This window comes from Rhinolophus hipposideros (assembly GCF_964194185.1).
Source record: "Rhinolophus hipposideros genome assembly, chromosome: 3".
Taxonomy (NCBI): Eukaryota; Metazoa; Chordata; class Mammalia; order Chiroptera; family Rhinolophidae; genus Rhinolophus; species Rhinolophus hipposideros.
The window spans coordinates 65,024,409-65,035,755 of NC_138049.1; the positions used below are offsets into that span (position 1 = coordinate 65,024,409).

Below are 11,347 nucleotides of genomic sequence, written 5' to 3' on the forward strand. Positions count from 1 at the left end.
GGCTTTATCACTGGCTGAATCTTAAGGAAGCCAACACGTGGCAGCAGGCCTCAGGGTGTCCTGGACTTTTGCAGAGCTATCCCAGACCCAGTACTGGTAACCGCCTTCCTTAGTTAGTAGCATGGCCTCTCCCACACACCTCCAGGTCCAGCACAGGTAGTGAACAACTGTGGATCACTTTATAGTTCCTTCCAGGTAGCCTCCAACAAGTAACAGGCAGTGGGTGACCTGGGCCTGCACCGGAGACCCTCCTAAGAATTCCGGAACCAACATACTTGGTGGTTGGTTTCAGACCACAACAGAGCGCTGCCCAGTTAGCCCCACAAGAAGCACACACAAAGGGCAATCTCAACAGGCACCAGAGCCCACTAGGGCAAATCCCACTCAGTAGGTGTGGGGACAGAGCCCCAGAGAGCAGTTTCCAGGCTCTCGGCCTCACGTGGAGGGGTGCTGGCTCAGGTAGTAAATGGCCATCAACTGTGATTGAATGGCCATCAGCTGTGGCTAGTTGGCCGTCAGCTGTAACCAGTGAGCCACTGGCCACTAATATAACTGCTGTGGCTACGCTAGCAGGAAAAATGGAGGCTAGCAAGAAGATGGTGGCTCAGCCAGCAAGTGCGGATTGCAGCTAGCAAGGGGAGTCAGTCAGTTGGTAGAAAAGTGGACAGCACATCGCACGTCATGTGAATCCAGCCTCCAGTAATACTATAGAGGTGTGACTCCCCTACCTATGGCTCCGTGGGTGTTCTTTTTTGGCCTTACCATGTCCTGCATTCTTATGTAGGGAGTGGGAGCTGACACCACGGGTGACACCCCACATGACAGTAGGAAAAGCTTTCAGCACGACATCCCATAAGCTGTGGACGTGGCCAAACCCCACAGCCCAGTTGACCTGCGGGTCAGTCTCACCCATTCATGTACCAAGAGCAATCAAGGCTCAACTATAACAGGAGGGAGGCACACAAAACCCACACAAGGGCACTGCTGGAGCACCTGGCCCAGGTGACCAGGGACTTTTCCACTGGACCCCACAGGACACCTACTACATAAGGCCACTTGGCCAACACTGGGAGACATAACAGATCTACCTAATATGTACAAACAAACACAGAGAGGCAGCCAAAATGAGGAAACAAAAAAAACATCCCAAATGAAAGAACAGGAGAAAAATTCAGAAAAAGACTAAATGAGATGAAGGCAAGCAACCTACGAAAGACAGAGTTCAAAACAATGGTTATAAGAATGATCAAGGAACTTAGTGAGAACTTCAACAAAGAGATAGCAAGCATAAAAGGGAACATAGAAACCATTAAAAAGAACCAGTCAGAAGTGAAGAATACAATAACTGAAATGAAGAATGCACTAGAAGGAATCACTAGCAGACTAAATGAAGCAGAAGATTGAATCAGCAATGTGGAAGACAAGGTAGCAGAAAACACCCAATCAGAACAGCAAAAAGAAAAAACAACCCCCAAAAATGAAGATAGTTTCAGGAGCCTCTGGGACATCAAGCATAATGACATTCACATTATAGGGGTACCAGAAGGAGAAGAGAGAAAGCAAGAGATTGAGAACCTATTTGAAGAAATAATGACTGAAAACTCTCCTAACCTGGGTAAGGAAATAGACATACAAGTCCAGGAAGTGCTGAGAGTCCCAAACAGGATGAACACAAACAGATCCATACCTAGACAGATTATAATTAGAATGGCAAATGTTAAAGACAAAGAGAGAATCCTGAAAGCAGTGAAAAAAAGGCAACTGATACAGGAGCTCCCATAAGACTGTCAGCTGATTTCTCAACAGAAACTTTGCAGACCAGAGGGGTTGGCACAAAATATTCAATATGATGAAAAGAAAGGACCTACATACAACTAAGATTACTCTACCGAGCAAGGCTATCATTTAAAATCAAAGGACAGATAAAGAGCTTCCCAGACAAGAAAAAGCTAAAGGAGTTCATCACTACCAAACCAGTATTACAAAGAATGTTAGAGGGACTTCCTTAAGACAAAAAAATAAAAATTAAAAAAAGAGAAAGAAAAAAAAAAAAGAAAATTATGAATAATAAAATGTCAATAGCTACATATCTATCAACAATTACTTTCAATGTAAATGGATTAAATGTTCCAATCAAAAGACATAAGACGGAGCTGCCATCTTGCGTCCCCGCGTGTGTGCGCGTTTATTCTCAGCTGGTCTGACCAAGACCCCCTGAGCGCCAACCCTAGTCCCCCGCGCGGCCCCGTGTCCTCTCCAACAAGATGAAAGAAACTATCATGAACCAGGAGAAACTCGCCAAACTGCAGGCACAAGTGCGCATTGGTGGGAAAGGAACTGCTCGCAGAAAGAAGAAGGTGGTTCACAGAACAGCTACAGCAGATGATAAAAAACTTCAGTTCTCCTTAAAGAAGTTAGGGGTAAACAATATCTCTGGTATTGAAGAGGTGAATATGTTCACAAACCAAGGAACAGTGATCCACTTTAACAACCCTAAAGTTCAAGCCTCTTTGGCAGCGAATACTTTCACCATCACAGGCCACGCTGAGACCAAGCAGCTGACAGAAATGCTACCCAGCATCTTAAACCAGCTCGGAGCAGACAGTCTGACTAGTTTAAGGAGACTGGCTGAAGCTCTGCCCAAACAATCTGTGGATGGAAAAGCACCACTTGCTACCGGAGAGGATGATGATGATGAAGTTCCAGATCTTGTGGAGAATTTTGATGAGGCTTCCAAGAATGAAGCAAACTGAATTGAGTCAACTTCTGAAGAAGATAAAACTTGAAGAAGTTACTGGGAGCTGCTATTTTATATTATGACTGCTTTTTAAATTTTGTTCATGGATCTGATAAAATCTCAATCTCTAATATTTTTAAGCCCAAGCCCCTTGGACACTGCAGCTCTTTTCAGTTTTTGCTTATACACAAATCATTCTTTGCAGCTAATTAAGGTGAAGAAGCTTGGGAATAAAATTTGAAGCAAAGGTTAATAAAGTTCTTTGCCTAGTAAAAAAAAAAAAAAAAAAAAGACATAAGACGGATAAATTGATAAGAAAACAAAACCTTTACATATGCTATCTATAATAGACTCATTTCAGATTGAAAGACACACACAGACAGAAAGTAAAGGGATGGAAAAAGATATTTTATAAAAATGGAAATGAAAAAAAAGCAAAAAGAGCTGGGGTAGAAATACTTATACCAGACAAAATAGATGTGCTTTTTTTTTAATTAAAATTTATTGGGATGACAATAGTTGGTAAAATTATATAAGTAAAATTATATTTAAAAATTATATAATTATATAAGTAATACATCATCTATATATCACCTTGTGTCTTCGCTACCAGAGTCAGTTCTCCTTCCAAAACCATATATTTGACTCTGTTTACCCTCATCTACCATCTACCTGCCCCCTTATCCTCTAGTAACCACTAAACTATTTTCTCTGTCTATGAGTTTTTGTTTCTTTAGTTGTTTGTCTTGTTCCTTTGTTGCTTTCAGTTTTATATCCCACATATCAGTGAAATCATATGGTTCTCAGCTTTTTCTGTGTAACTTATTTCACTTACCATAATAATCTCAAGATCCATCCATGTTGTCACAAATGGCACTATTTCATGTTTTCTATGGCAGAACAGTATTCCATTGTGTCTATATATCACAACTTCTTTATCCATTCATCTATCGAAGGATACTTTGGTTGTTTCCATGTCTTGGCCTCTGTAAATAAAGCTGAAATGATAGACTTTGAAACAAAGGCTATAAGAAAGACGATGAAGGATCCAGTAATCCCACTTCTGGGTATTTATCCAAAGAAACCCAAAATGCTACTTTGAGAGGACATGTGCATCCTTATGTTCATTGCAGCATTTTTACAATGGCCAAGATGTGGAGGCAGGCTCAGTGTCTGTTGATGGATGAATGATAGAGTAGGTGGTACATATTTACAATGGGATATTGCTTGGCCATGGAAGACAGTGGGTTCTTGACATCTGCACAGTATGGATGGACCTTGAGGGTATTGTACTGAGTGGAGTATATTAGACAGAGAAAGACAGATGCAATGTGATTTTGTTTATATGTGGAATCTAAGAACAAAATTAACAAACAAAGCAGAAACAAACTCATAGATACAGAAAATATTTTGATCGTTGCCAGATGGGAGGGGTGTTGGAATGTTGATGAAAACAGGTGAAGGGATTAAGAAGTGCAAATTGATTGTTACAGAGTAGTTATGGGGATGTAGAATAGAGCATAGGATTATAGGTAATAATATTGTAATAACTATGTATGGTGTCAGGAATACTAAATTTATTGGGATGATAGATGGGAGGGGTTGGAAGGCAGGGTGAAAACGGTGAAGGGATTAAAAGGTACAAATTGGTAGTTACAAAATAGTCATGGAGATGTAAAGTAAAGCATAAGGAATATAGTCAATGATATGGTAATAACTATGTATAGTGCTAGGTGGATCCTAGACTACTCAGGGGAATCACTTCTTAAATTATATAAATGTCTAACCACTATGCTGCACACCTGAAATTAATATAAAATAATATTGAATGTGAATCATAATTGATAAATTTAAAGAGGGGAAGGGGAATAAAAAGTCCACATTTTCAGGTATAAAACCAATAAGTCATGGGGATGTAATGTACAGCATGGGGAATATAGTCAATAATATTGTGATACCATAGTACAGTGTCAGATGGTTGCTGGACTTATCATGGTGATCACTTCTTTAGGTATACAAATGTTGAATAACTATGGTGTACCCCTGAAGCTAATATAATATTGCATGTTAGCTATATTTTTAAATAAAATTCTTCTTTAAAAAAACGTGAGAGGCATAACACCTGAGAAAAAGTGACCCAGAATGTCCAATATCAAGAAATACTGAACAGTTGGTCTTTAAAGATGGCAACATAGGAGGCTCTTGAGTTCCCCTCCTTCTATGGACATACCAAGTGTACAGCTACACATATGAGTAAAGCAATTTCCTCTGAAAGAAATCCAGAAACTGACCGAACAACTCCTACACATTGGGTGAATGATGTAACATCTACATCAGAACAGATAGGATAGACTGAGACACACTATCACCATAAACCCCATTGCTGGCACAGTACCATACAATCAGGAGGGAACCCTTAACTCCCAACTTTTCCTTAAGGAGAGAAGGGCTCAGACCTCATATCTATCACCTAAACTTTTAAGACTCCCTGCTGAGGGACAAGCCCCAGAAATATCTAGCTCTAAAAACCAATAGAGCTTGTATCCAGGAGACCCATAAGACTATAGCAAACAAAGAAACAATTCTTAGTGGGCACACAGCACTCACTGTGGCTCAGCGAGAGGGAGCAGGTAAAATTACCCAGTCTTTCCCTGAATGGGGTCTATTTTGCATACTTTTAAAAATGCAACTTGAGACTTAGGCTTCTAATTTAGCATGTAACAAGGAGCTAACTGCAATCCTCTATGAACACCTGAGAAATTGGCAGACACCTCCCTGCCCTCTTCCTCTAGCCTACCCCAAGTCTCAAGTATCTCCCTGGAAGGAACGTACGCACATATCTGGCACTCCAGTTTTGTTGCTGCCTCTTGAGGGGCAGGCCATGAGATTGCCTGGCTCTGATAGCCAATAGAGCTTACATGCTCTATTGCAATGTGATAAAGGTTTCCCACACAGGACTTTAGCAAACAAGGAAGTTCCTAACAGGCTCAGGAACACCCCTCACAGCTATACACCCAGGCCCAGCACAAAGGGAGCAGACAAAAATGCTTACCTCCCAGTTTATCCCTGGAAGGAGCCTGTCTACATACATTCCCAGCTACTGCCTGAGTTTCCAACTTCTCAACAATCTGCATCTAGATACTGACTGCAATCCTCCCTTTTGGGATACTGACGGGTTTTGGCATACGCTCATCTACTGGGAGCCACGAAGAACAAAGAAGGCAGATTGGACAATTACAAAAGTTTGAGAGACAATTAGGAGCACAATTTGGGCTTATTGGAAGGGTTCATCTCCTACATGGCACGACTCTCTTAAGACTGGGAGAGGAGGTTGTTTTATCAAATGCCCAGAAAGCATACAGCAAGTCAAGGAAAGTGAAAAAACAAAGCAATATCTCCCAAACAAAACAATAAGATATAACTCCAGCAACAAATCTTAATGAAACAGAGATCAGTGATTTACCTAATAGAGAGTTCAAAATAGTAATCACAAAAACGCTCACCAAGGTCAAGAGAACAATGCATGAAAAAAGTGAGATTTTTAACAAAGACACAGAAAATACTAAAAAGCACCTAACAGAAATCACAGATCTAAAGGATACAATAACTAAACTGAAAAATTCAATAGAGGGGTTCAAGAGAAGACTACATCACATGTGAGAAAGGAACAGTGAACTCGAAGACAAAGCAGTGAAATTCATCAGAGAAGAAAAAAGAAAAAAGAATGAAAAAAAGTGAAGATAGTTTAAGGGACTTAAGGGACACCAGGAAGCCAATCAATATAGGCATTATAGAAGTCTCAGAAGGAGGAGAAAGAGAGAAAGTGTCAGAAAGCTTGTTCAAAGAATGGCTGAAAACTTCTCTAACCTGAGGAAAGAAATAGATATCCAGATGTAGGAATCCTGAAGACTAGCAAATAAATGAATCTAAACAAAACCATAACGAGACACATTATAATTAAATTTTCAAAGTTAAAGACAAAAAGAGAATATTAAAAGCAGCAAGAGAAAACAACTTGTTAAATACAGGGCAGCCCCCATAAGATCGTCATCTGATTTTTTTCAGCAAAACTTTGCAGTCCAAAAAGGAATAGGATGGTATAGTCAAAGAGCTGGAAAAAAAACCTGCCAACCAAAAAACAGTCTACCCAGCCAAGTCCCCTTTAAAATTGAAAAAGTATAAAGAGTTTTCCAGACAAACAAAACCTGAAGGAATTAATCACCACTGGACTGGACTGACAAGAAATCTTAAATAGACTTCATCAAACTGAAATAAAAGAATGCTAATTAGTAACAGGAAAACATGAAAGTATAAAATTTACAGGTAAAGGTTAATATATAGTTAAATTCAGACTACTCTAATGGTGTAATGGCGATAGGTAAATCACTTATAACTCTACTATGTAGGATAAAAGACCAAATAATTAAAAATAACTATAACTACAACAATTTGTAGAAAAGAAGATCTGTGTGTTAAGGTGAAATGAAGAGGAATGATGACAAAACAAAAATATTTTTGCAGTGTGCCTTGGGAGAAAAACAAAGAGAGCAGGGCCTTGGGACTGTGTTCTTACCATCTCAGTGAGAGAGTGTGGAAGTGAGACCCAGGTCAGAATGTCCTATAAAGTTATGCTGGACTCTAACATAGAATTATCCTCAGTGGATTCAAATAACAAAGATCAGAGCGGGTTTTGTTTGTCTGGAAAACTCTTTATACTTTTTCAATTTTAAAGGGGACTTGGCTTCACTGGTGAATTCTACCATATTTAAACAAGAATTAATATCAATTCTTCTCAAACTCTTCCAAAAGTAGAAGAGGAGCGAATGCTTTCAAACTCATTTTATGAGGCTAGCATAACTCTGATACCAACGTCAGACAAGGACACTATAAGAAAATCACAAGCCTATATCCCTGATGAACTCGAATGCAAATACTCTTAACAAAATATAAGCAAACCAAATTCAGAAATACATTGAAAGGATCATACACCATGATCAAGTGGGTTTTATTCCAGGTATGAAAGGATGTTTCAACATCCACAAATCAATCAATGTGATATACCACATTAACAAAAAAGAAGGATAAAAATCATATGATTATCTCATTAAATATGGGAAAAGCATTTGACAAAATTAAACATCCATTCATGATTTTTTTAAAAAACTCAATAAATTGGTTATAGAGGGAACACATCTCAACATAATAAAGGCCATATGTTATCAGCCCACAACTAACATCACACTCAGTAGTGAAAAGCTGAAAGCTTTCCTCAGAAACAAGACAAGGATGCTCACTCTTGCCAATTCTATGTAACATAATACTGGAACTCCTACCCAGAGCAATTAGGCAAGAAAAAGAAAAAGGCATCCAAGTTGGAAAGAGAGAAGTAAAACTATCTCTATTTGCAGATGACATAATATTACATATGGAAAAACCTAAAGACTCCATCAAAAAACTGTTACAACTAATAAATGAATTCAGTAAAACTGCAGCATACAAAATCAATATATAAAAATTAGTTGCAATTTTATGCATTAACAATGAATTATCAGAAAGGGAAATTAAGAAACAATCCCATTTACAACTGCATCAAAAATAATAAAATACTTAGGAACAAATTTAACCAAGGATGTGAAAGATCTATACATTGAACACTATAAGATATTGATGAAAGAAACTAAAGAGGACACAAATAAATGGAAAGGCATTCTGTGTTCATGCATTAGAAAAGTATTAATATTGTTAAAATGTACATACTCTATAGATTCAATGTAATCCATATGAAAATTCCAATGACATTTTCCACAGAAATATAAAATACTAAAATTTGTATCAAACCGAAAGACCCCAAATAGCCAAAGCAATCATGAGAAAGAAGACCAAAGCTGGAGGCATAACACATCCTGATTCCAAACTATATTACCAAGCTATAGTAATCAAAATGCTACAGTATTGGCATAAAAACAGACTCATAGATAAATGGAACAAAATAGAGAGCCCAGAAATAAACTCACACACATATGGTCAATCAATTTATATGGAACCAAGAATATACAACGGGGAATGGACAGCCTCTTTAATAATTGATGCTGTAAAACTGGATAGCCACATAAAAGAATGAAACTGAACCCCTCTCTTATACCATACACAAAAATCAGCTCAAAAAAAAAAAAAAAAGAACCAGAAGGAAATTTTTTTAAAATTAATTAATTTTTTAAAATTTTAAAAAATAAAAAATCAGTTCAAAATGGGTTAAAGACTTGAATGTAAGACCTAAAACAGTGACACTCCTAGAAGAAAATATAGGAGGTGAGCTTCTTGACAATGACTTTTTGGGTTTGACACAAAAAAACAAAATAAACAAAAAGGAAAATAAACAAGTGGGACTCCAACAAACTAAAAAGCTTCCGTGCAGCAAAGGAAACCATCATCAAAATAAATAAGACAACGTATAAAATTACAGAAAATACCTACAAATCATATATCTGGTAAGGGGTTAATATCCAAAATACAAGGGTATAAGCAGACGCTTTGGTCAATGTTGCTCAAGCAGTAGTTTGCCGTAATAAGAAGTGTCTGGACACCGATGGTAACCACTTTGAGCACGTCTTGTAATTGCAGAAATCAAACATGACTTGTATTCATCTTTTGTTATTGGTATATATGGTATTGAGTATTAAAATTTTAATATAGTTTTTCTTTCTTAAAATGTGTATACATTTTTGGCACCCTCTGTATATAAAGAACTCAAACAACTCGATAGCAAAAAACAATCTAATTAAAAAATGGGCAGACGAACTGAACAGACACTTTCTCAGTGAAGACATACAATTGTCCAACAGGTACATGAAAAAGTGTTCAACATCAAAAGTGTTCAACTAATCATTAGAGAAATTAAAATCAAAACCGCAATGAGATAATCCCTCGCATTGATTTGAATGGCTATCATCAAAAAGAAAAGATATAAGTTTTGGTGGGGATGTGGAAAAAAGGGAACCCTTATGATATGGTTCCCTTTTGATAGAAATGTAAATTGGATAGGAATATAAATTGGTGCAGCCACTATGGAAAACAGTATAGAGATTCATCAAAAAATTAAAAATAGAACTACCGTAAGATCCAGCAATACTTATATACATCTGGGAATAAAAGGAAATAAAAACATGATCTCGAAGTGATATCTGCACCCCCATGTTCATTGCACCATTATTCACAATAGCCAAGACATGGAAACAACTTAAGTGTCCATCAAAAAATGAATGGATAAAGAAGATGTGGTAGTATGTGTAATGGAATATTACTCAGCAGTGAGACAGAAGGAAATCCTGCCATTTGCAACAACATGGATGGAAGTTAATGGCATTATGCTAAGTGAAATAAGTCAGACAGAGAATGATAAATACTTTATTATGTCACTTAGATGTGAAATCTAAAAAAGCCAAATTCATAAAAACAGAGACTCGAATGGTGTCACTAGGGGCTGGTGACGATGGGGGGTGAGGAATGAGGAGATGGTTGTCAGAATACAAATTTTTAGTTATAAGATAAATAGGTTCTGGGGATATAATATGCAGCTTGGTAATTATAGTTACTAATACTGCATTATATATTTGAAAGTTGCTAAGAGAGTAGATCTTTTTTTTTCCAAATTTTATTGGGGAATATTGGGGAACAGTGTTTTTCCAGAACCCATCAGCTCCAAGTCAAGCCGTTGTCTTCACTCTAGTTGTGGAGGACGCAGCTCACCGGCCCATGTGGAATCGAACCAGTGACGTTGGTGTTATGAGCACTGCGCTCTAACCTGGCCATCCCAAGAGAGTAGATCTTAAACGTTCTCACCACAAAAAAGAAATGGTAATCATGTGATGTGATGAAGGTGTCAGCTAAAGCGTGTGTATGGTGGAAATGAGTTTTGCAATATATAAGTGTAGCAAATCAATATGTTGTACAACTTAATCTTACATAATGTTATACGTCAATAATATCTCAATGAAGCTGGGATACAAGAAATACTCAAGTATAATTACTGGGCTTTAAAGAAAAAGAATTCTTTTTGGCATCCAGACAAAGGAAAAAGTCACTTAAATGGAAGAAAAATCAAATTGTCATTAGACTTTCCAACAGGAGTGCTTTATGCCTGAAGAAAACAGAGTAATATATTTAAGTACCAAGGAAAGAAAATATGACCCAAAGATTTTATATACAGCCAAACTGACTTTCAAAATTAAATGCTGCAAGTAAACTGTTATTAATATACAATAACTCACAGAATATTGTTCACGTGAGCTTTTCCTGTTAAATCTACTAGTGAATAAGCTTCAGATAATATAATGACTAGAGAAACATTGGCATAATAACTATTGGTGAACATTAAATATTTATTTGTAGAAGATTAGGTGAGGATTATAAGAGAGAATATAGTATGCTATGGTTGTATGCATTTACAATGTTGATACAATGCAACTGCACCATAAATCTATCTTTTTTAAGGTAGGGAAATGAGGAGTGCATACACAGAAATAATTGATTGTTTTCAGCAATCACATGAGTGATGGTAGCATTGGTATTGTTTTTGATGAGACTATTGTGTGTATAATTTGGAAAAAACAA

General features: G+C 37.4%; 1 protein-coding gene across 1 annotated transcript; it reads left to right on the plus strand.

Moving 5' to 3' along the window:
- The first annotated feature begins 2,161 nt into the window (after positions 1 to 2,161).
- LOC308493114 (transcription factor BTF3) lies at positions 2,162 to 3,007 on the plus strand. The gene has a single exon (XM_081038875.1). It carries the CDS (start codon positions 2,265 to 2,267, stop codon positions 2,751 to 2,753), a length of 489 nt encoding a protein of 162 aa, XP_080895001.1. The 5' UTR covers positions 2,162 to 2,264; the 3' UTR covers positions 2,754 to 3,007.
- The last annotated feature ends 8,340 nt before the right edge of the window (positions 3,008 to 11,347 follow it).

What these genes read in the sequence shown, in the direction of transcription:
- LOC308493114 (XM_081038875.1), top strand. Translation starts at nt 2,265, where the DNA reads ATGAAAGAAACTATCATGAACCAGGAGAAACTCGCCAAACTGCAGGCA.